This window comes from Narcine bancroftii, chromosome 13 (assembly GCF_036971445.1).
Source record: "Narcine bancroftii isolate sNarBan1 chromosome 13, sNarBan1.hap1, whole genome shotgun sequence".
Taxonomy (NCBI): domain Eukaryota; kingdom Metazoa; phylum Chordata; class Chondrichthyes; order Torpediniformes; family Narcinidae; genus Narcine; species Narcine bancroftii.
The window spans coordinates 60,304,721-60,330,620 of NC_091481.1; the positions used below are offsets into that span (position 1 = coordinate 60,304,721).

Genomic DNA, 25,900 nt, shown 5'->3' on the forward strand with positions numbered 1-25,900 from the left:
GTTTATAATTTTAATATAGTAATAACCAAAAATTGTTAAATTTTATTAGTATTGCATTGTCAACAGTGGGGCAATAATTTCCTGTGTCAGCAACAATGCTCACCACTCGGCTGCATTCGTTCAACTTTGTTATTGCTTAACTTATTTTAGTATTGCTCCAGACTCTGAGCAGGAAGGCCATGGCTGCTCTGTAATATTTAAATTGTGTTGTATGAAAGTGCACCCTTCCCAACAATATGAGCGGCAAAAGGAAATGCGGTGAAGGTGACACACGTAATAAGCGTAAATGGCTGACACTGGAAAAGAAACTGGAAATTATTAAACAACATGAAGATGGCGCCTCATTTGCTAAAATTGCACGAGACAAAGGCATGAATGAATCATCTGTTCGAACTCTAATCAAGAAGAAAGATAAAATTAAAGAACATGGAATGGCAACAGCATCTTGTATGACTAAAGTGATTGTTAGACATAGAAGTTCTGCAATGGAAAATATGGAACGCCTTTTAATGATCTGGATGGAAGATTGCCACCAGAAAAGAACTGCATTAAGTCAAATGACAATTCAAGCTAAAGCAACAAGCCTCTATTGGACATTAAAGGAAAGCGAAGGAAACGGAAATGAAGGGGAAACTTTTTCAGCAAGTCGTGGTTGGTTTTACAACTTCAAAAAACGCATGGGGCTCCATAATGTTCAAATTACTGGTGAATCTACAAATGCTGATAGAGATGTAGCTGCTGACTGAACTAAAAGAATAATTATACAGGATTGGAACGCATTACATTAAAGTACATGTAATAAAGTTTTGAACAGTCCGGTTTTCCATAACACTGAACGTTTTTTGGAACGTATTAACCGTGTTATACAAGGTATCCCTGTATTGGCATACTTTTGTGGAAACATTATTAACGAACGTCACCTGCTGGATATTTTTTATTTTAATTTTTTTTTTTAAATTAAAGCATTACATCAAAAAATTACGTATTACTCCACAATTCACAGCCGTCCGAAAAAACAGCGCCTCACTCCCCACTCTGCACCTATGGCATTTTCGATGGCAACGCACTGCTCAGTTTTAAGGACCAAATGACAGATGAACAAGTGATCAATGGTGAGCTTTTAGATGGACGGCATGTTTGTGTGACAGAGGAGGACCTAATTGGGCTCGAGGAGGAACGCAATGAGAAGAACACTCGCAAGCAGACAGATTGGGCAGTGAATATTCTAAAGCAGTGGCTTATTGAAAAGGGCAAGGATGGTACATTTGAAACCATATCAGTGGAAGAACTTGATGGTATTTTGAGAGAGTTTTACGGCACAGTGAGGAATCATGATGGTAACACTTACAGTATCTCCAGCTACAAATCGATCCGTGCTGGTTTAAACAGGCACCTTAAGATGCCTCCTCACAGCAGGCAAATCTGCCTGATGCAGGATAAGGAATTCACCAGTGCCAATAATGTGTTCTTGGGGGTACTTAAGATACTGAGAAAGCAAGGGAAGGATGAAACAAATCACCACCCCCCCATTAATGCAGCTGACCTTCGAAAGATCAGAACATCTGGGGTCCTGGGGCTTCACACACCCCTTGCACTCGTCAACAAAGTCTGGTTTGATCTGCAGTTGCATTTTTCCAAGCGTGGACGGGAAATCCTTCGGGACCTCCCTCCGGATGCTTTTGTTATTAATCAGGATCCAAATGGACGACGCTATGCAATGCTGAAGTACACCAGGAAAAGTAGACACCACGAAGACCCATTGAAACTGGGTCGGATGTATGACATGCCAGGAGATGCAAACTGTCCGGTCACATCACTTGAACTTTATATATCTAAATTACCACCTGACCCTCCAGCATTTTACCTGCATCCTCTAAAATTAACACTAGAACAGTTAAGTGAACAACCAGTCTGGTATAAGCGAGAGCCAATGGGGGTAAATTATCTGGGAAGCATGATGCCTCGTATCAGTATTGCAGCCAGACTCTCCCAGAGGTATACCAACCATTCGCTCAGAACCACGACCGTCCGTCTCCTGTGTGATGCAGGCCTTGGAGCACGGGAGATCATGGCACTCACTGGTCACCGCTCAGAATCCAGCATTAGGAACTATTGGGGAGCTGCTGAATTTCAGTACCGGGCATGGTCCGACATTTTAGACAATGCAGGATTCAACTCCATGTACACAGCTCCAAGCTCTGGACCACAAGCGGGAACTTCATCTTCCACAGGGAATATAGTGACTTTAAACCCCAACACAATTTCTGTGAAAACTAGTGGGATTATTTTGCAGAACTGCGTTATAAAGCAGGAACAGCTAACATGAACTGTGCAGTACTGTGAATGAAATTCAATAAACTAGAATGAATATCTAGTTCTGAAATGAACGGCCATATAATAGTGTGCGATTTTAGTATTGTATTTATTATGACTGTCAATAAAAATGCTAGACTTTCCACTGATCAGACAAGGTTGTCTATTTTACAGTTAGAATTGGAAGTTGCTTTAATGATTCCCCTCTGTCAGCTTTATCCCAAAAGTATACTGGGTTATTAAATCTCTGATTTAAAAAGGGTCAGCTGAGAATCAAATGGGGCGGCCACAGATTTCATACAGAGATCTGCCCCACCAGAGCTTCTGAAATGCTGAACTCTGTTACAGCACTGATCAAAATGTGAAATCAATTCAGAATGGTAGTTAACAGATGAAGCTGCAATGAAATCTGTATTTTAATTATAAAACTTCTGAAAAGCTAAAGCAGAAATCAATCTCGTGCCAATAAAATGTAAAACATACAGCTGGTTTGAATTGGAAATCAAAATGTGGTCCCTTTGTAGTGCTAAGTATGCAGTAATGGTTTGGTATCTCCATCCAATATGGACGTTGTGTGACTCCAGCACAGCTTTTTGTCTCATTAGCCAAGGTCTGGAGTAAAACTGCCATCCCTACTGTTCATTGACCTCTGCATCTATGGAATCTTGCAGTAGCAGTGAATAGGATGTCCTGGTGGAGTGAAACCCAATGTAATCCCTGCCTTGTTTCATTCCGTTCAACTGTAAAAATCTGCCAAATCTTTTTGAGGGATGCCTACCCTGAAGTTCTCTCTCCGAAGGGAGTTCTGTGGGAATCTTTCTCTCGCTGCTCCCTATCCGCTAGGTAAAGTGCGCTATTTGACCTGCCGAGTTTCCCCGATACTGTGTTTTTATTAGAAGATTGTGGGACACTTTGAGCTAATGGGAATTGAGATTGGATCCTTTCTGTCAGTGGATGTTGAATGTATAAAATGTATCTATCCATCCAAGTATATTTTTTCCTGTAGCTACTGTAAATGCCTGCTAAAATAGATATTATTTAAAAAGCGAGATTACATATTGTAAAAAAAAATATTTTTTTCTTCATTGTGTGAAATCTATATAATTTATCTATAAATTTATATTTAAAAACTAAAACCATTTCAAAGGGGGATGGGAACAGAGATCTAAGTAATCACATACCTTTGTGTATGTCATACTTTGAAAGCAGTGGATGGGGTGATGTACCCTGCTTCTTAAGAGCACAAAGATGTAAAATAATCTGAACCTCATCTTGAGTATTATACCCAGTGTTTGGACATCTGAACCCTTTAAATGCTATAGAAAAAACTTAACAGAATTATATCTCAGATGAAAGAATGAAGTCGGGATTGTTAGAAATCGTTAAATGAATATTTGTGCTAAAAATTAAGATGGCTTTTGGTGGAGTGAACAAAATAGTTTCCACTGACAGGCCAGGCAGTAATGAAAGAACCTCAGTTCAATTTAATTTGGAAATGAACTAGGGATTTTTTTTTACGCATCAGATGGTCATGGTTTGCGTGAAAGATGGTGGAAATTGTGCTATGATACAGATTTCACTGCCAGTGGTGTGCTTTAATTCATTCCCAGATGTATATATTTTTGAACTGGCAACAATTAATTATTACCAGGCATGCATGTTACTTGAGGAACAAATGGAGATGATCAGTTTTGAAGATGAGTACCAACTTGCCCTTTTAATACATGCTTCTTCTTTCACCCAAAATGGCTTTGCATATTTGGCTGCTTGAAAGCTTTTCCCAGTGTATTTTATGCTAATTATTTAGTAACAATTGCAAAGTAATTATGCAGAACTTGTCAAAGCTGTAAAACATATTCAGAGCATTAAAAGGTAAAAATATTTAGGTACATTACATGGAATAGCATTATTGACTGGCATTTTTAAATGTAGTTAGGGTTAATAAGTTTTGATCATTATGTCAGTGTATGGAAATTTATGGACAACTAAATTAAGCAAAACAGTTGTGCAGAATAAAGTCTATTAGTTAAATTTGCAATGTAAACTCCAAATGCCATTACTAACAAAGTATCATACTTGTATTTTGGCAAGAGTGCAAGTTTATGCCAATCCCAATATAAATTCTGCATTGTAGCAGTTGTTCATGAGATTAAATATATTCTTGGCTGGTGTTCATTGCAACTATAATTCTGAATCTGATGCTTAGGTAGGACGCTTCTCCTTGCCCACCTAAATTTTACAGTGCCAGAGGTTATTAATAACTACATATCCAAACCTGGACAAATCTCAGTTTAGCATATAACTTAATTGGGCATTCTTTACAAAAATAGTCTCCTCCACTATTTAAAGATTAAGATCTTTGTCCAATGCTATTTAAAAGTCAGATTTCAAATCTTTTGTTAGAGCATGTACATGGCATCACATACAACCCTGAGATTCTTTCCTGCAGGCGAGGCAGAATCACCACTTAATTGGTTGTGCAAAAAAAACTGCACACAACATATGCATGTAAGCAAAGAACTGTAAACATAACGAATGTAAACAAACTGTGTGCAATACAGAGAGAATTTTTTTAAATTAATAAACTCCACATGTAAGAGTCCTTAAATTGAGTCCATGATTGAGTTTGTCGTTGAAAAGTCTGATGGTGGAGGGATAGCAGCTGTTCCTGAACCTGGTGGAGCGAGTCTTGTGGCACCGACACCTCTTTCCTTGTCGTAGCAGCGAAACAGAGCGTGTGCTGGATGGTGTAGTTCCTTGATGATTGCTGCTGCTCTCCGATGGCAGCGTTCCCTCCCTGTAGATGTTCTCAATGGTGGGGAGGGGTTTGCTTCTGATGTCCTGGGCCATGTCCACTACCTTCTCAAGATATGCTCAAGGGTATCCATACCAGACCATGATCCAGCCAGTCAGCACACGTGTAGAAATTTGCCAGGGTTTCCAATGTCATACCAAACCACCAGAAAGTTCTGAGGAAGTAGAGACGCTGACATTCTTTCTTCACGATGCCATTAGTGTGTTGGGTCCAGGAAAGAACCTCCGAAGTAGTGACTCCCAAGAACTAAAATTTGCTCACCCTCTCCACCTCTGATTTCCCCAATGAAATCTGGATCGTACACCAGTGATTCTGGAACTTAATTTATAAAATCCCTATATTTCATCATCAATATATTTGGGGAGCAATGTAAATCTAGTTCTTAGTGTGCATTTGTTTTCCTTGTTATTTAAGTACTTTGGAATTCTTGGAGCTTAGGTTGCAGATTGTCTTTCTTATTGTAATTTACCATTAAATGTGTGAGATATGATTATACATTACACTTGCACATTTAAAGTATTTACAAACAGCTAAGATCAAGTGACAACCCAAAGGCATGGGAGCCCATGGTAACACATTTGATTGGTGCCCTACTTAAGTTCAGCCAATTTTGCACTGAGTCTTTCTGGTCTCTTGTGTCTTTGCTGTTGCATTGGATTTTGTTTCCACTTGTGAGGCCTTTTCAATTTTTTATTTGCCCACATGAAGGTAAATTGAAGAACGTAATTAAGAGAGGCGGGGGGGGGGGGGTGTAAAAGATTTACAGGGATGTTGCCATAACTGGAGGGTTTGAGTTACAGGGAGAGATTGGAGAGGCTAGGAGTGTTTTCCCTGGAGTTAAGGAGGCTGAGGGGTGAACTTGTAAGGTTTATAACATTGAGGAGCATAGGGTTAGGTAGATAGTCACAGGGCAGGGAAGTCCAAAACAAAATGGAAGATGAGTGGGGAAATTTTTATCCAGATTTTAGGGCAAGTTTTTTCCTTAGAGGGTGATGAATGTATGAAAGGATCTATGGATGAGGAGGTGATAGAGAAAGATGCAATTACATTAAAAATAAACTTTTGGACAGTTAAATGGAAAAGAAGAGCTAATGCTTGTGGTCCAAATGCAGAGAAGAGGGATATTTTGTTCAACATTGGCTGAGATGGCCCTGTTTCTGTATTGTATAACCATTATGATGTACAGCTTCCCGTTTCATTACCAGTTTGTTACCTCATAAAGGGCTGATGCCCATGAAATAATAGCCATCATCTGTCAGTACAACAGAAAACTCAGAAGAGATGAGCTTTCAAAAGAAAACAAAATATATTTTGAAGCTGTCACAAAGTTCTTTGTGTAGAATGCTCTATTCAATAATTAATTCTATGTATTAATTAAGGAGGGCAAAAAGTAAATCACAATTCAGTTTTTCAGTTTACCTTGATAGGATTTGAATATGTAAGTTGTGTGCTTCTGTCAGCCAAGAGATTGCTTAGCAATTGTGTTGCAATTTCTTTTGATCCAGGCATGATTACCCAGAAGTGAAAGATGCAAATCTGCAGATGCTGTGATTGTAGTCAAAACACCAAAATGCTGCAGAAACTCAGTCAGTGTATTACCGGCGTTTCAGGCCTGAGACCTATGGACGCTGCAAGACCGGCTGAGTTCCTACATCATTTCTGTGTAATGATTTCCAAGAAAATGGGTATAGTTTCATTTTTGTGATATCAAATATAAAATTCAAAAACAAAAGTTAGCAATCAACGTTCAGCAAGTTGGAATGTATCCGAGAAGAGATCAGCTGCGTCGACATTGCAGTGCAATATTACTGCATTATGTGATGAGGTTTAAAAAATGCAGGCTCCGATAGCTCAGTGGTTAAAGCACTGGCCTTGTAAACCAGAGATCACGTGTTTCTTCCTCGCTGGGGCCTCGTTTCTGTGAGGGGCGCTGGACAAGTAGCAACTCTCTGTCTTCCTTACAGTAGACAAAGTTAAAGATTTTCATGTATGTTAATTCTAAATGTAGTATTACGTACAATAATGGAACCGTTACCTTTAATTAGGAATAAAGAAATTAGAAACTATGAAAATTCTACTATATTTGCTCATTGCAACAACTGAGATTTGTGGTCACTAGCTGAGCTCATTCAGTTAGCAATGCTAGCTCATTTCTACTCATTGTAGGATTGCCCTAGACCTGATTGCAGGTTGAAAAAATTATTTATTTTAAAATAAAAATTCCGGGGAAATGCTACCTCAATCATCAAAAACTCAAAATCAGTTATTGCTTTTATAAATAATATTGTAAAATATTTTGTATTTTTCTTTAGTTGTTGCCAGTTTTAAAAATTCAATCTAGAAATATGCAATATATATATTGTTATATGTTCACCCAAAATAATAATGAGTAAGAAGGTGTATATGAGCAAATAGTGCACTGGCTGATCAAATCTTCTGTCATTTTACCATCTCTCATGCACAATACTTTCTGCCTTGTATTCTGAGCATGAGAAGGGTGTAAGCAAAATTGGCAGCTTTAAATTATTTGGGTGGAAGAAAATTCATTTCAATATTGTTTATTCTAAAACAAAAGTTGTTAAAAACATGAGCCTATTGGTGAAAGAACTCTTCCAATGTGTAATTTTTGAAGGGGGGGGGGAATAATCTGAGCAGCAAACTACTGCATATTATTAGACACCAGATTCACAAAGCACTTTTGTTAATGCTGTACACGTTTTCCTGTGCAAATATACTTCAAACTATTTACCCCTAAATTTACTTACTTTTAAATCGTAGACTCAGCTAGGATTGTCAAAAGTATTTTTGCTATGATGAAATCCCCACATCACAAACTCCCCATACACATAAACAATTCAGACAATTTTCCTTCTGAGAAAGTAGTGAAAGGAAAACACTAAATAAGGAATTAATAAACAGATATTACATGTCCCAACCTTATAGTAGTTGATGTTTGAAGCCAAACAATTGCACAATTTAATTTAGCCTGACAATTGTATGCTGTTTATAGGGATAAAAATGAGGAGCAGGTGATGTCTTCTGCACCAGTTTGTATTCCTAGACCCCATTTTATCTTAAGATATTATATTGGAATTCATGGACTGTTTTTAACATTATACTGATTACTAGATTTAATTTTACTCTATCTAAATTTGACTGTCTTCTGTGCCCAAGAGTGGAAAATATTACAATATTGAAATCTGAATCACCCGCCACGGTTTTGATGTTTGTTCAGAATACCTGGGACGTAAAGAGCAGCTATACAATGTGCATTCAAAAATATACGCCTTCCACTTCATTATTGCTATTATATAACGCCGAGAAGCAGCTGTTGTCATTTTGTTTTTGTTAACTGTGTACTTGAGAATTTTGATCCAATCTGTGGTGCACGTAGCAGTGAATTGGGCTGATAATCATATTGTGATGCCTAGTAATTGCTAATTTACCGCAGCTTAATGTATTAAGTTTAAATGGCATTGACATAGTGATTAATGCATTGCTTTGGGGTTATTCATGGATAACTGAGATCGTTGTGACCTAGAACACTGGCTAAGGCCAGGATTTAACTGGAGTGGCTTTATTGTAAAATAGTGCTTTATTTCGGTCTTTCGGCCTATTGTTTAATGAAATGAATTCAGCAGGTGGCGCTCGTTTTTAAAATGAAGGAGAACAGTGCATTTTCCTGAATAATGCACGAGTTCTAACCATTCAGATTTTACACATGACCATGGCGTTATATAATAAAAATTATGATTTTACAGTTGTCAATTCTACACTCTTTACAAACGTACGGTTTTGAGAACTGATGGCTTGATTATGTACGAAAACCAAAACAAAATTGATAATCCAAGTGTTCTGTAGTGGAATAGGTATTGCAGTGTTATTCAATTAATCACTTACAGTGAAACTGACTTATCAAAACAAGTTGTGGATGGTTTTTTTTTCAAAAAGTGAGTCTCATCAATATATCTGAAAGGCTTTAACTCTCCCCCCGTTTGTACAGGAAGAAAACACATCGCCAGTCTGTAACATAATATTCTCACTAACATTCAATATTGGGAGGCAGAATCAAGAGATGTTCGATTCTATTCTGACATTTTAGGCTGGCCGGAGCAGTTCGATTCTACACTGACATATTGTCACTAAACTAAGTTTCATCTGGAATGTGCAGTAAGTCTCTGGGTTAAGAACGTCCGACTTACGGACAACTCATGCTTTCGAATGGTCAACATGAGGCTTCAGTGGTTCGTCAACTCGAGGAAGGAGAACGCTGTCCGCCATTTTAATTCAGATCTCGTTGCCGCTAACACTGTGTTGAGGGCGTAACTTTGTATTTGGCTTAAATTTTTCTCTTATTTACCCTTGTAACCCTCCCTCCAAAGCGTAAATCCAATGCAAGTGCTGGTGTTTCATCAAAGAAAAGGAAAACGATCACGATTGAAAATAAAGTGGAAATAATAAAGCGATCGGAAAGAGGTGAAACGCCATCGGTCATTGGAAAAGCGTTAGGCTACAGTCGGTCAACGATCGGAACAATTTTAAAGAATAAAGTGAGAATAATGGAACACGTGAAAGGCCCTGCCTCAATGAAAGATACAATTATTGCTAAGCAACGCAGAGGTTTAATTATTGAAATGGAAAGGCGATTGATAATTTGGTTAGATGATCAAAATCAGCGTAATCTGCCCGTTAGCCTGACCTTTGTGCAAGAAAAGGCTCGAAGCCTTTTCACTGATTTAAAAGCTGCCCGTGTAGATGAGTATGATGAAAAGTTTATTGCGAGTAGGGGTTGGTTCAATCGTTTCAAAGTGAGGGCAAATTTACATGATATAAAAGTGCAAGGTAAAGCAGCGAGGGCCAATGTAAGGAGTGCAAGTGATTTTCCTGCATGCTGGAAAAAAGATTATTGAGGAGGAAAGTTATTGGCCAGACCAAATATTTAATGTAGATGAGACTGGCTGAATTTGTGGGGGGGAGGGGGGGGGAATCCCTGCTAGGACCTACATTTCGAGAGAGGAAAAAAGTGCACCAGGGCATAAGACATCGAAGGATAGGCTAACATTATTGCTTGTGTGGAAGGGGGGGAGGGGGTAATGCCTCCAGGGATTTCAAGATAAAGCCTTTGCTTGTGTATCAGTCCCTAAATCCAAGGGAACTTCACCATATCAATAATGCATCCCTTCCTATTATTTGGAATCTTTGAAGATTGGTTCTTGAACTATTTTGTCCCTGTTGTTGAACATTATTGCTTGGCCAAGAAAATTCCTTTCAAAATCCTCCTCGTGCTTGACAATGCACCTGGATATCCAAGCACTTCAAATGACCTTCACCCCAATGTAAAGGTTGTATTTTTACCCCCCAATGCCACATTGCTATTTCAGCCAATGAACCAGGGTGTCACGGCCTCCTTTAAGGCCTATTATTTACAGCGGACCTTTTCACAAGCAGTCAAGGCTAACCAAGATGATGTGATGAGCTCAAGGGAGTTCTGGATGAATTGTAACATCTGTGATGCCATCAAAAATATTGCTGATTCTTGGGGTGAAGTGAAGCAGTCAAATATGAAAGGTGTATGGAACAAATTGTGCCCCCAATTCTCGCATGCTTTTCAGCTGACAACATCACCAAAGCCAGGCAAGCTGTGGTTGATGTTGGTCATCAACTGCAGTTAGACATCAATGAAAATGATGTAGAGTTGCTCGACTCCCATACCAAAGAACTGAACAATGAAGACATGGAACTAGAGCAGCAGATGATAGTATTTGAGGAAGAAGACTGGGACCTAAAAACTCCAGAACCAAAAGAGTTTTTGACGAAGGAATTAGCTGAAGTCTTTCGTCTCATTAAGCAGGGATGGTGAAGTTAAAGAAGCAAGATCCTAATACGGAGAGATTCACCAAAGTTTACTGTGCAGTTACCAAGGCCCTAAACAGCTACACGACTATTTATGACAAAACAAGAAAAGCTCTGTACAAACATCCCTGGATGCCTACTTCAAAAAATTGACTCCAGTAGTTTTACATGCATAAGAAGGTAAAATATATTCTATATACTAAGACAAACCTTTGACTAACTGACACTAAATAAAAACTGTATGTATCTGTTCTGACTTATCTACAAATTCGACTTAAAGGCAGACTTGGGAACAGATCTCGTTCATAACCCGGAGAGTGCCTGCATCTTGAATGCTGTTTAATTATAAATAGCCAATAACGAATGAGAATGTAACTTCACGATATGGACTGAGTTGACTGCCAGCTCAGTTTTGATTAGTATTTGATCCTCGTGTCTGTCGATGTTACTGAACACTATAGCTTTATTGTGCACGGTGTATACTGGATCCCACTTTGTACTTCAGTCAGCTATTTTGTCTTCTATTCTAACTGACGTTGAAGTATGCTTCTGCGGCCACTTACACAGAGAGTCCCAAATTCTGGCTGTTTGTCTACCTATTAATAGTTTTATTTTCTTGTAATCAATGATGAGTGATCATCTGCTAAAGGTTGAAGGTGGAAGATATCAATGATGTATCAAGCTGAATGTCTGCAATGTTTTTCAACAAGCTGGTTTCATTTGTGTTTCTATACTGTCCAACTTTTAAAGAGAACAGATGACTTAATCTTTGGTTTCGTGTATATTCAAAACATTAAATTTAACCTAAGGATGTTTTGCACTACTATGCTGTGTGATTTAAACATAATGTTACACTGATCAATGGGATTTGACAACTCTCACTTCCTGTAAGTGGCCCGCCCTTGTGATAAGTTGCAATAGTGTCTAAGTGTTTCCCCATACTGCAACCAACTTTGGTCTTTCCTGCTGTAAACTTTCCATTGTTGCACTATAAGGTCTTTTATCGCTTATTGTTTGCATTTGAATATCTATTCCACCCAGTCATGCCCACTGGTTACCTCTCAACTCTCCAACCCCCAGCTAGTTGTTCTACATGTGGTTGTTTCAATTGGATCTTTTCTGTCCTTGTACAATCTGTCGCCAATCTTGTTTTGCACCAGTTTGTGCCACTGTCTCTTTTTTTTTAAAAATCCATAAGCTATTTGTCTATGTGGAGTGTAGTGCATTACTTTACATGGTTAAGCCATAATCCACCCTAATCTCTCTATCAATTGCACCTCAGATTCAGATTTCAGATTTATTTTCAGAGTACGTACATGACATCACATACAACCCCGAGATTCCTTTTTCCTGCGGGAATGGCAGAATTACCACTAATTGGTAGTACAAAAAATAAACTGTACACAGCATAAACAAATAAAAGAATGTTAACGGATAATGAATGTAAGCAAATTAACTGCCATACGGAGAGTATAAAAGAAAATCAATAAAGTGCAAAAGTAAGAGTCTTTAAATGAGTCTGATTGAGTTTGTTGTTGAGGAGTTTGATGGTGGAGGGGGAGCAGCTGTTCCTGAACTTGGTGGTATGAGTCTTGTGACATCTATTTCCTGGTGGCAGCAGAGAGAACCGAGTGCATGCTGGGTGGTGTGGGTCTTTGATGATTGCTGCTGCCCTCCAATGGCGCCGCTCTCTGTAGATGCACTCAATAGTGGAGAGGGTTTTGCCTATGTTGTCCTGGGCTGTGTCCACTACCTTTTGGCGATCTTAACACTTAGGGGTATTGGTGTTCCCAGACCTGACCGTGATGCAGCCGGTCAAGACACATTTCACACTAGAAATTTGCCAGGGTTTTTGGTGTCATACCAAATCTCCACAAACTCTTGAGGAAGCAGAGGTACTGACGTGCTTTCGTCACAGTGCTATCCCTTGGTGTATTAGCCAAGGAAAGATCCTGTTAGATAGTGACTCCCAAGAACCTAAATTTACTCACCCTCTCCACCTCTGATTCCTCCATTCGTCACTCTGGCATTCCTTTCCTGGTCAACAATCAGCTCCTTAATTTTGGTGAATTTGAGTGCAAATTTGTTGTTGGTCCTATTATGAGGTCCCATTTTAGTAAAATGAGATAATCGCTATAAGGAATAGTATAGACAGGAGGGGATGAACGGTCACATTTAACATTTCACACAAGCACAACACAAGTCGCAGCCAAGTGATAATTCGATACATTGGAAGAACTGAGGAAAGGTTTGTTACAGTCTGACCTGAATTCAATACATTTCCAAAAACACTGTGATTTTGTAAAGGGGGAACCATTCTGGCTGCTGAAGAGAAAGCGGCTTTTTTGAAGCAGCTCTTGTGTCCAACCACTTCTGTGGAATTCAGAGCAAAGTCAGCTCTGGGAATGACTGGACCTTTTTGGTGGATTGATCTGTGCCAGGAGGGTCTTTTTGGGAAGCAAAGTGCTTCATTTTGATTGTGACCAATAGTGGAGGTCACTTGGAGAGACCGCTTCGTTTTAAGTGTGACTAGCAGTGAAGGTACTTAGAGCCACTGGTGCCAGGGTGTTGGAGGTTTCGTGGAGGCCGCCCAGTTCAAGTCTTGCCTACAAAAGGACCAGGAGTGTTGTGACCACAGCTTGTGTGGATGGACATTTCTTCAAAGGAAACGCAAGAAGACTTCATGAGTCTGTAGCAGCGACAACTCCAGTCTCCCCATCAGTTCAACATTAATTCTGGGCATCAAATCTCAACACTGAATTTAAAAGACTGAAGTTCGAAGTAACTTTCTAGATTTTGGCCTGGACTGTAATGGTCTGGGTATACCTTGCACACGCACCAACCCGCGCACGCACCTACGCATAGCTGGAGATAGATTTAGTGTTAAGTATAGTTTAAGAGTAAGAAATAAAATTAGTGTTTTAAAATTAAACACTGTCTGGTTCATTATCTATTGCTGCTCGTTGCGTGCAGTTCAGCCAAGTTTTCAATCCCCATCCTTATCTGCTGATTCATCCCCTTCCTTTATACAACCCGCTACCGTGGTATCATTGGAAACTTTAGTGGATAGTGTTATTGTCGTAACGATCCACACAGTTGTAGGTGGAAAGTGAGTAGAGAAGAAGGCTAAGAACACAGCCCTATAGAGCTCTGGTATTGATGAAGATTGTGGAGGAGAAGTTCTTGCCAATCTTCACTGATTGTGGTCTGGAGATGAGAAAATCCATGATCCAATACACAGTGGGGTGTTAATTTCCATGTCTTGGAGTTTGCTGATCATTTTTGAGGGGATGATGGTGTTAAACTGTAGTCAACAAAGAGCACTCTTTGCCATCCAGGTGTTCCAGGGCTTCGTGTAGTGCCAGTGAGATAGCATCCACCATAGATGTTTCTACGATAGGCGAACTGGAACCATCCATGTCACTGCTCAGACAGGAGTTGGTATGCTTCATTGCCAGCCTTTCAAAACACTTCATTCCTGGTCCACTTCATAGAGCCAGACTGTTGAAGACTTTTTTGTATTCATTCACCCAGGTTTTGGAATCACATATTGCCACTGAGAAGATACTGCTGAGCTGTCCTGAGCCCCTTCTATCTCTCTTGTGCAATATTCCCATAGTGCCTGATGGTAATACAACCAAGTGCATCCCAGGACTTTTGAATTAAGAGTTCACCACTTTCCTATGCGTCTCGAATCTATAAAGAACTAAGTGCACAACTTCCCAATAGAATGCTGTGAACTGGTTTGGTTATTCTGAAGACATTAAATATATATCTTGGTGGGGTGCAAATTGTCTCTGGAGCATTTGTCAAGGCCTCAGAATTATTGGTCGAGTAATGTAAATCCAATGCTTCTAAAATAGTGGTTTTCAAACTTTTTCTTTCCTCTCACATCCGTATGCCATAGGGACCATTTTAAAATCAAGATCATCTTTAACTCGAACCAGTATAAAGCACGAAGGGTGGGGCCGGTGGAGAAAAGGAATGTTTTGGTTAGAGCATATGCAAAATGATTTTGGATGATCTCAAATTAATAGAAGAGAGACCAAAAGTTGTGGCCAGGAATTCATTCAAATAGTTAAGTCTGGAGGCAACAGTTTATTTTCATTTCTTTTGCTCATCCTCAACTAGATGATGTATAATCAATCTAATAATCGGGGTTTGATTTTTTTAAACAAAGTTGTTGCTCATTACAGCCAAATCCTCTCAACATTTAAATGTGTTTCTCTGGAAATAATCAGATCGAGGAGGAGAAAACTGAATTTGTTATAGGTGGCTGACCGTACGCTGGATATGGCCAGTTCTTGCACAAACAGGAAAAGTTTGTCACTTGAAATTGTTGAATTCAGTAGACAAAGGGAGAATGCAATACAGGTGTTAAATGAGTACTTTTTACGGGTGAGAAAAGAGATCAGCCACACATGAGAGCCAGAAAATCAAAATGGAAAGTGCTTTCTGATGTTAATATTGATCTGGGGTTGGTGGGGGGTGGAAACATTCATGGAGGATATGAAGGTAACCAAATCTTGATGATCCAGTGGTTATTATCTTTATCGTCAACAAATGGAATAGATGTATCAGTCCTGGTTTTCCATATAACTCAAGATTTTGCACATTGAATTGGAAATTTTACAAATATTACTCCATTATTTAAAGAGCAAGAACTAGTCCTGCCAGGTTAGCAACTGATGCAAGAAAGATACAGGAATTTTAATGGGTAGAGCTGAAAGAAGTTAGTATGAAGTTCTAAATTAAGAGGTTGTTAAAAACAGAACAGTTAATGTTAAATCCATCAGAGAGTTTAAGAACATCTTCATCAAAAGAGTGATAAAAATGTGAAACATATTGCCATGAAACACTTTTGAAACAAATGACATAGATCTACTTAAATGGAAAACATATTGTACAAACTAACAAAAGTTATACTCTTAAGTTGAGATGAAGTACTTTATGGAGCATAAACATTAGACCAGTTAGGTTATCAAAACTGTTGTAAAAGTTAGGTCATATATCGAGTGAAATTGAGGAAATTACTCATGAGATGGGTTATAGAACATCTGAGATGGAAAACAGAAGAATAGACATTGTTTCAGGGAATAAAGTTCAGGAAGGTGCGTGCCACTGTGCTAAAGGACCAGCCCTGATCTTACTGAACTTGACCCAAAGAATCAAATTTCAGCTTCCTATCTCTTGCATTGCATGGATTTTAAAAAGGTTCCTGAGTAAATTTAATTAGCATATACAGAAATCTAGCACTGTTAGAATCTCGGACAGCAGGAATAAAAGGATTGCTCATAAACAGAACATTGCATGGTGTTGTTTTCAAGAATTTAAGGTTTTCGCTAGTTTGCCCTTTAGATGCAAGAAAATTTGCTTTGCAACCAAACAAATCATTGTTGAAAATTTAGAAACTGATGAGGAAGAAAGGAATTAATCAGATTCTATTTTTTGTCGTGTAATAACACAGACGTGATATTACATGAAATAGCCTTTAGTTTGCCATAAGGCAGACAAAGATTCGCCATTAGGATTGCCTGGCACCCCTTACAGTTAGAGGAAGAGAAGCAAAAGTCTCAGAATCGTTTGGTTTAAATGGATTCACATTCAGCGGCTCCAACAGCCTCTGTAGCCACAGTCTTCAGTTCAAACCATCACTGCCTGTATGTGTCCTTCAGCCGCTACCTTGGGATCCTCTCCTCTACTTCTCCTCAATGGGGAGTGTTCTCCCCGTTACTGGTTCCCTGCGCCAGTCTGCTGTTCCCCCAGAGGCTGCAACCCCTAGTGGCTTTCTTTAGCCCTCCCCCACCCCCGACACACCTCTTTTTGGATGAGTATCCTACAAAGGTATTAGGTGGAGCTTGGGTCCATCTTTCTGGATGGGGGCAAAACAGGCTGCAATCTTGTGATGTGATGGTGACAAGAGTTTCTTGGTTGGAAATAGATTCTCAAAGAGATTAGCACAGTTATTAAGACTCGTGATTGTCCATAGTGATAGATTTTTGTTATTTGCAACATAATACTACCTGTTAATAGTTTATGGAAGAATAAAATTGTCACTTATCAAGACTTAAAATGAAACCACAGAAGGTGATGAGCTGCCACAACGGCACTCACACTCGCCAGGTCTCTATGGTAACATGAACAGATGTTGATGTGTAACCCATTGTGACTCGAGGAATCCCATCGCAAAACAACAGTTTTTTCTTTCAGAGCGGAAAGACAGGAGGAAGTGACATGGGAGCTGTCATTGACCTTACGGGTGATGATGAAGACGAAATGTCTACTCAAGGTATGGTCCATTGCAAACTTCCACCACCTCCCTCTGGTTCTTAACGACTTCAGCCGTGTTTTGATGCAGAACCTCCCCTTGGGTGGAATAACTGCTTGGTGGGTTTATTTTGCATATTTTTATTGGCAACTTCCATCAGCAAACATTCCTTTGGAAACCATATTTTAGGATTCCATTTAAGCCAAGTGCATTTTTAATGCCTGGTTCCAATGCAGCAGTTTCTCAAATTGCCCCCTTAGGACTCTGCTCAAAGTTTATGGGCCCCCTTCCAGTTAATTTGGTTTCTTTCATACTTCTACCATCTACAGTAAAAACCCCAATATCCTGCCCCTATGAGGATTGGTAGATGCCAGATAAGTGAATCTTATGGTTGTTTGAGACTGCGGTTTGCCTGATTAGCAAACTAACCGCTAGGGGCACCAATTTTTAACTTCTTTATTTTCTGCCATTTTGTGTAGACAAAATATTAAAGCCGCTCTCTGTAGGTGGTGATGGTTGTTACATTATAGGCTTGCTGGAGAAACTCAGCAGGTTACCTAGCATTCCGTATATAGTAGAGCTAAAGATACATAACCAACATTTTGGTTTTGAGCCTTTCATCCAGGTAATCAAGGTGCCTTCATTGCTAGAGGGATGAAATTTAAGAGCAGGGAGGTTATACTGCAACTGTACAAGCTACTGGAGTACTGCGTCCAGTTCTGATTTCCGTACTTGAGGAAAGATGTACTGGCTCTGCAGGCAGGTTCATTCCAGAAGTGAGGGGGTTTGCCTTTAAAGAGGGATTGAGTTGCCTGGGACTGTACTCGTTGGAATTTAAAAGAATGAACAGAGTTCTTATAGAAATGTTTAAAATTATAAAATTCATAGATAAGATAGAGGTACGTCAGTTGTTTCCATTGAAATGGGGAGTCTAGAAGGGGGGGGGGATATAGCCTCAGGGTGGTAGATTCAGGACGGAGATGAGGAGGAACTGCTTTTCTCAGAGGGTGGTGAATCTATGGAATTCTCTGGCCATTGAAGCAGTGGAGGCTTAGTAAATATTAGTCAGTAAATATTATTTAAGACAAAGTGGGATAGATTTTTGCACAAGGGAATTAAGGGATGTGGGGCAATAAGCAGGTAGATCATTAGATCAGCCATGATCTCATTGAATGGCACCACAGGCTCAATGGGCTGAATGGCCTACTCTTGCTATTATGTTTCCCCAGCATTGTATTTTTACTTCATCATTGGGGACTTCTGTTTTTCACTTTTTTTTGGCATGTTCTTTTCTTGCCTAGGTGCCAGGAAACACAGTCAGCCTGTTAACCAAGGAACGAGCCAGCTTCTGGTTCCAGTGCCCACTGTCCAGGCCCAGGTCCGGCCACCTGCAGCTCCTCCTGGAATCCCCACCCAGCAGACCTCTACACAGACTCATTTGTCTGCAAGCCAGTACAGCACGAGTACGATTGGGTTATCCGTACAAACTGCCAGTGTGCACAGTGTGTCTGCAGGTAGAGTATTACCAGGTATTGGATCCAACATTAAACATCAGTTTCCAATTGTGTCTGGGGATTTGCATGCTGGAAGAGTTGGCTGGGTTGCAGGGACGGATAATCAGAATGAGAGTGGCACTGTTAGACTAATGCTTTTAAAGCACCACGACCCATGTTCGAATCCGGCGCTGTCTGTAAGGAGTTTGTACACTCTCCCCGTGTCTGTGTGGGTTTCCTCCCACATTCCATATTTGTACATTGTTGGTAGGTTCATTAGTCACATGGGAGTACATGGGGAGCACAAGCTCGAGGGCCAGAAGGGCCTGTTACCTTGCTGTATCTCTAAATTTAAAGAAATAATATAATTGAGATACTGGCATATTGTTTCATTGCATGTTGCATGATTGTCGAATGAACGGCGATGCACACCAATTTTAAACTTCCATATTTTTTACCTATTTTCTGTAATTGTTTTGCTGGTTGCATGAGGCTGGTTGCTTGAATTTTAGTTAAGTTGTTGTACTGAAGAATTCGACTGCATCTTAATAGGATTAGGAGCAAGGTGGCAATAGCTGTTTTATAGTTCCCTCCTCCTGCCCTGCCCCTCTGCAAACCTCAGTCGCACAGTTTCAAGATTGGAGGTTAGAGGGTCAGCGAGTGACACAATAGCAGCAGAATTTTGGGTTTTAGGGTGGGTGGGTTGAAAGCGGAGTTCTGGATGGTCAGGTTTGGGTAGAATACATCAGGGACCCAGGGTGGTAGAGATGAGTTATGACTGGGGTGGAGGGGTGGGGGGGGGGGGCGGTATAGAGGCCTGAAGAATACAAGGTGAGATATTGACAACCTGCAGTCTTCCATTCCACTGAAATCTTGCTGTTCCTCAATGCCACAAAGAAGACAATGGATGGGGAACAGCATCCATTGTGCTGTTGACACAGAAATCTTATGGGCTCAAGGGTGATAGACCATAGAACTGTCCTGATCTATTTCCAAACACACAAACTAATGCAGAATACTTGTACAGTCCTGGTATCTGGCATCTATGGGGATTGGTAGGTGCCAGATAAGTGCATTTTCCATTTGCTTGAGACTTATTTTACAATGCCTAATACATTTGCATTATGAATAAACAATTTAAAAGACAAAAATACTACACTGAACAAACTTCACTTGCATGAATATATAAACCTTAAAGCATTTTGCTTTATTTTCAGTCACTTTCTTTGAAAACATTTAACCGTCGCTGCATCTGCAGGTTCCTCCCCCTCTACAGAGCTGCCAGAAAGACCAACAATAACACTGTAGATAATTAAACCCTGCTCTCCCCGAGTTTACAGATATACTCTGACCGGTGCAATTCGTACTAAGCAGGGATAAGGATTCACCCCAACGGTGAGCAGCATCAACCAGCTCTTCTTCCTGGGCACAACTTGATTCAAACAGCCGATCACAACCAAGGCCCTCCGCCGGCTGAATATTGGCTCCCATCTTCACCAAAGGCTCATGTGTTATTTCAGAGAACATTTACTTTGATCATTTTAAACTTGCACGTTTTTACCTTTTTTTCCGCTGGTTGCTTGATGCTGACAGTTGCGTTATTCCGGATAACAGTACTTGTTTCACTCCTAAAAATAATTGATTTTTAATCTCAGTGGATCGAAACAGAAAAAGAACTTCTAGCTGATGAATCCTCGTGGTTGACTTGAATCATCCCCATTATTTGAAGAAAAACAGGAGAATTTTGATCTTTAAGTTCACAAAAGAGGTTTTTTGTACATTGTCACGATGATGTCTGTGGGAACATCCTGCGGCATTCGCAGATTTCCTCTGTTGCCACGATTACCATCGCTTTAAAAAAAGCTTTAGGACATCTGAAGCTGCGAAAAAGACTCAAGTATTTGTTCTCTCCTTTCTATAGTTCTGTTAGAAAGGGTGGCACATACAATTGTGAAAAGTGATCTTGGCTCAGAAGATCGACATGGAGATGAGAAAAGACAGGGGAAAGAAATGATTGGTGTCAATAAACTTACAGCTCCTAAACAGTAACCAGCCGTACTGTAGGAAGAATGTAAATCAGGAGTTTTCAAAATGTACTGCAAAGGTTGGCAAAATTTAATTTTTACAAAGAGAAGTGTAATCAAATTGGCATGGAGTATATTGAGGACTCTTGTGGATCTGGTTATGTGAGATGAGACAGGATTATTTTCCAATCGTCAGGGATTCGCCGGGGAAGAGTGATCATTACATAAAATTTCATGTTCAGTTTTAGAGTGAGGAACTTGGATCTGAAACTTGTTCCTTAAACCTGAAGATAGTTACAAAGATATGAAAGTAGTGTTTTCCTTATTGTGGTCTGGGAAAATTGGTACAGTGGCATTAAATGAAATATTTCATGTTCAAGTTTATTATCTATTGTACATGTATATCTCCAGACCACGTTGCACAAAAACACACACAATTCATAATCATATAAATAATCGATATAAATATTTGGGATGGTTTACAGTGACAGGATACATATAGTTCTGTTAGGGTTCATCAATCTCACAACCTGCAGGCAAATGTATTCCACAGCCTGGCAGTACTGATTTTGATGCTGGTAGTGGGTTCAAGATGTGTGCTGGATGGAAAGGGTCCTCGATAATTCCTTGAGCCCTAGTTAGACAACGTTCCCAGTAAACGTCGTTGACAGAGAAAAGGGAGACCCCAATGATCTTCTTAGCTGTTTTAATGTTCCTCTGTACAGACTTCTGGTTCAGTGCTTTGCAGCTACTGTACCATATGATAATGTAGCTATTCAGTGGTGCTCAAGATGAAGGCCCAGCCTTGCCTGCTTCAGCCTCCTCAGGAAGTATAGGCCCTGCTGCACCTTCTTGTCTAATGAGGTGTTGTGAATACAGGATGGGTTATTCCTTATAACACATCAAGGAACTATGTATTCTCCATGACAGAGCCATTGATGTGTAGTGAAGAATGGTCAACCTTTGTCCTCCTGAAGTCCATAATCATCTCCTTGTCATAAGTCTGAGTAAAGATATTATATATTAAGAATTTCAGGGCACAATAAAGGTCCACCTGTATTAATTGAGGAGAGTCGGATTGAAAGGGGAGGAAGATAATGTTTGGGAGAAAATCGAAGATTTTGTAAAAAATCAGTAAAGGTTATATTGGGGGAAAGAGATAGCCAGGGCATTGGTGAAACCACACCTGGCGTGCACGATACTTATCTGCCCTTCATTTAATAATATTGGATTACAGGCAATTGAGAGAACATTGATTTCTATGAGGTAGGGAATGTATTCTGAGGCATGATCTGTTCTTTCAGTCAATAAAATGACAGATGATCAAAGTGGTTTCTGAAGGGTCTTGTCAGGGTGGATGCTTGTAGCACATCTCTCCTCGTGAGGACATGGATTTAGAATTAAGCTGCCCCTCCTCAAAGGACGAAGTGGAGAGGAATTTCTTCCAAAAATCATCAATCTTTGTGATCCTCAACACCAGATTAGTTGAGGATGAGATGCACAGAATTTTGATTCAAGGGTGATGGGAAAAGGGGATATCAGATCAGCCATGGTTTTACTGAATAACAGAACAGGCTTGAGAGGCCCTAATGACTGAGAGCAGCTCCTAGTTCTAGTGTGCTACTCTTCCTGCATTGAGTAGCATTATTCCACAAATGAAGGTTGCCAACAAGTGCAGGCCCAAAGCCTTGCCAGCTTCAAGTACTCTCTGTCTGTGTGTGTGTGCTGCTCGTTGGATCCTGCTGGGGCAAATTTCTCAAAAACAGAAGCAACAAATCTCTTCAAGTACTGCAAAGCTTTTCAGACATTTTGAGGCCATGAAAGATACCAGGTCTTTCTCTGTAAGTAAAGTGTTGGCTTAATAACAATTTAGAGAGTTCTGGCATCCTGGAATATCACAGCACAGTACAGGCCCTTCAGCCCTCGGTTGCGCTAACCTATATATTCCTACTTTAAAAAAAACGAAACCCCTTCCTAAACCCTCTATTTTGCTTTCATCCACGGCTCTTAAATGCCCCTAATGTTTCAGCCTCCACTACCGCCCTGGCAAGGCATTCCAGTCACCCACAGCTCTGAGTTTTTTTTAAAAATCGCCCCCAATGTCTCCCCTAATTTTTTCTCCCTTCACTTTGTCCTCTGGTGTTTGCGCCTCCCACCTTGGGATAAAAGGTGCTGACTGTCTACTTTATCTGTGCCTCTTAGAAGTCACCTCTCACTTCAAAAAGAAATGTCCTAACTCTGCTAACCTTGCTTCATAGGACTTGTATTCCAATCCAGGCCACATCCTGGTAAATCTCTGCACCCTCTCCACATCCTTTCTATAAGGACGTAACGTACTGAACACTTTTTAAGTAGGGTCTCACCAGAGATTTGTAGAGTTGCAACATGACCTCTCGACTCTTGAACTCAATCACCTGACTAATGAAGCCCAGCATCCCATAGGCCATCTTCACTATCCTATCAACCTGCTCAGGAACCTTGAGAGATGTATGGATTTGGACCCCAAGGTCCCTCTGTTCCTCCACTGTTAATATCTAACCATTAATCCTCATATTCAATGTGTTCTGTTCACAGGGCAAACAAATGCTAGCATGCTGCAGCATCCCCGTCCTCAAATGCCTCCACCCTCATCACAAGCGCCGATGAGACCTCCGCCTCCCACCCTCCAACGGGGGAGCACCAACCCAGCAGTGTACACAACACCCCCCGCGTACCAAAGTCATGGTGCAGTCCGTGCTGCCACGACGCAGAGCCAGGCAATGCGACAGCCCAGTCCCCAGCCTCCTGCTAGTGGTAAGAATTGCTTCTGGTGCATTTTAAACTGGCTGGTCAACATCGAATTTAATCTTTAGAAAATGTTGTATTCACGTAAACCTGCGTGACATCCCTCATATCGAGCTTTTGAATGTTTTGAGTGTGAGTATTCAGAACCTTGTGCTTCCGATCTGCATGGATTACAGGAAGACGTTTATCAGAATATTGATCAGTAAAATAAACACCGTTTGATCCAAGGATAATTGAAAAGATGTAATAAAATATCTCATTGGTCATTAATAATAGACATGGGTTTGCAAGTGGAGAGCTGTATACAAAGCTCTTTTTATTAAAAGCACCACGGTTTGTGCAACATTGTTACATTGCCAGTGATCGGGATCAGGGTTCAATTCCAGTGCTGTCTGTAAAGAGTTTGTATGTTCTTCCCATTTCTGCGTGGGATTTCCTCCAAGTGCTCCAGTTTCTTCCCACCACTCAAAAATGGACTGGGGTGGGGGGGTTCTCTGTTAATTAATTGGTTGCCACGGGCTTGTGTGCCAAAAGGGTCTGTTACCATGTTGTATGGCTAAATCAGCAGACTGGGTCAGTAGGAACAAAAGTAGCAGTAAAACTCTGTGAGAGGGATAAGCAAAACATGATCCTGAAATTCCTCAGCATTGACCCTAAACCCCATGAATTCACATGACAATAAAGTGAAAATTTTAAATTTTAACGTGGTAGAGGCCGATGCTGGCCATTTAAACCCGTGCCAACCAATTGAACCAAAATTAACCTACGACTGAGGATTCAGCTGATAAATCAATTCTTAAATAACTCTGGAGGTAATACACCAGTGACCTGTACAACGGTTTTAAGATCTTTCCTTTATTCGCCTGGCAAACAAAGACAACACCTAATCCAGTGCCATTAAAATAAGCAAAAGTGAGTCCCTGCTGAGACAGCAAGAATGCATAAATCTCAGCGCCCTTGTAACCTCAATATCTGCAAGGCCTTCCATTCAGTGGTGAACCTGAGCTCATAGCCAAGTTGCACCTCACCGATCCCTGATTCCAAATTCCCAAAGTATTAGGTACCTGTGTCCTTTTGGAAGTCGTGAAACACAAAAATCTGCAGACACTGTGATTGTCGTAACGCACAAACCCTGGAGGAACTCAGCTGGTCTCGCAGCGTCCAAGGAGGTAAAGTTATATGTACTGACGTTTCGGGCCTGAGCCCTTCTTCAAGATATAGGCAAAGAACAGGAAGGTGTCAGAATAAAGACCGGAGAGAGAAAGGGGGAAGAATAGGAGGAGGAGGAATCCAAATCAAAAGGTATTAATTGGATAAGAGGAAGACCATTGGACCCTCATGAATCTTGGACCCTTTTCCTGGTTCTCAGTACTGGCATTACATCATTCTGAACTATAGACTGCCTTCTGTAGCTACTGGCAAGTGAACCAAGGTGAAGGATAAATCTGTTAGACACTGTAGCAGATGTATGTGTTGAGGAAAGTTCTTGTAGAGCCAAAGTCCAGTCTTCACAAGCACACCGTTGTGGGACACTGTCATCACAGTGGGATAGGCTTGGACCAATTTTGGCAGCTAGAAACTGAGATGATGTTGGCTGTCAGGAGCATCAAAGTTATACCACCCAACCTTCATAGACCTGCCATATCTCAGCACCACTGCTGTTGAACCAGAAAGCCATCTTGAGTGCAATGAGGTCTGAAGCATGGAGGCAGCACCGGATGTATCAGCTTCATCAAAGAACTGCATTCAATAAAGGCAGCGTGTGGTGGTCAGAGCTCAGTGAGTGAACAGCAAATAAATGACTCGTGCAGTGTGAGGAGTAGGTTCCAACAGCCCTGTGCCATTAGATGGGAGACCCTCCCCCCAGCCAAAGAGGAGATTTGAAGCCAGTGCATTTATCACATTGCTGGACTCCATAATGCAGAGGCCACCTCTGGACTCTGTTCTGGCTGTGGCATCTGCCTGTTGGTCTACTTTTACCCCTCAGAAGATGAAGGTGCCCTCGACAGCACTATAAAGCAGTTGCATGCTAGTTTTGAGCTTACTAAAAACCACTGCTCCAGTCTTCACTACACCCTTGGACAATCAAAGAGCGAAGCCGAGTCCCAAAGGCAAAATGGTGCTGACCACATTTGAAACATCAATTCAGCATTGGGTTCTTCCTCGGAAGAGAAGATGGGAAGCATTAAATATACCTTGCAGGATTCAATCGATCTTGCGCAAATAAAGAAGGCAGTGATTAGTGGAGGTGAATTTTCTCAACCCCGGGACATTGCTGCAGGAGTTATTTTGGGTAGTGCCCTTGATGAGTGACTATATCTCATTTTGTCAGAAGTGGAAAAGTTCACAG

General features: G+C 40.6%; 2 protein-coding genes across 26 annotated transcripts in view; one reads left to right on the plus strand and one right to left on the minus strand.

Annotated features, from left to right (window-relative positions):
- LOC138748900 (activating transcription factor 7-interacting protein 1-like) overlaps positions 1–25,900 on the plus strand; it is a 135,337-nt gene that overhangs the window by 101,586 nt on the left and 7,851 nt on the right. For 17 of the 23 annotated variants that reach the window (XM_069909782.1, XM_069909793.1, XM_069909785.1 and 14 more), the window contains one exon: positions 1,004–2,456. In XM_069909782.1, coding sequence (XP_069765883.1) covers positions 1,004–2,326 — 1,323 coding nt within the window. In that variant the 3' untranslated portion in view covers positions 2,327–2,456. The other 6 variants (XM_069909805.1, XM_069909802.1, XM_069909801.1 and 3 more) reach the window with 4 other exon arrangements.
- ankrd54 (ankyrin repeat domain 54) overlaps positions 1–25,900 on the minus strand; it is an 86,476-nt gene that overhangs the window by 16,742 nt on the left and 43,834 nt on the right. Inside the window, exon 9 of one of the 3 annotated variants that reach the window (XM_069909809.1) lies at positions 19,916–23,711. The exons of 1 other annotated variant lie outside the window; for it this stretch is intronic. In XM_069909809.1, the coding sequence (XP_069765910.1) occupies positions 23,615–23,711 (97 nt within the window). In that variant the 3' untranslated portion in view covers positions 19,916–23,614. Of the gene's footprint in view, positions 1–19,915; positions 23,712–25,900 lie in introns of those variants that run through there. One more of the 3 variants, XM_069909811.1, reaches the window with a different exon arrangement.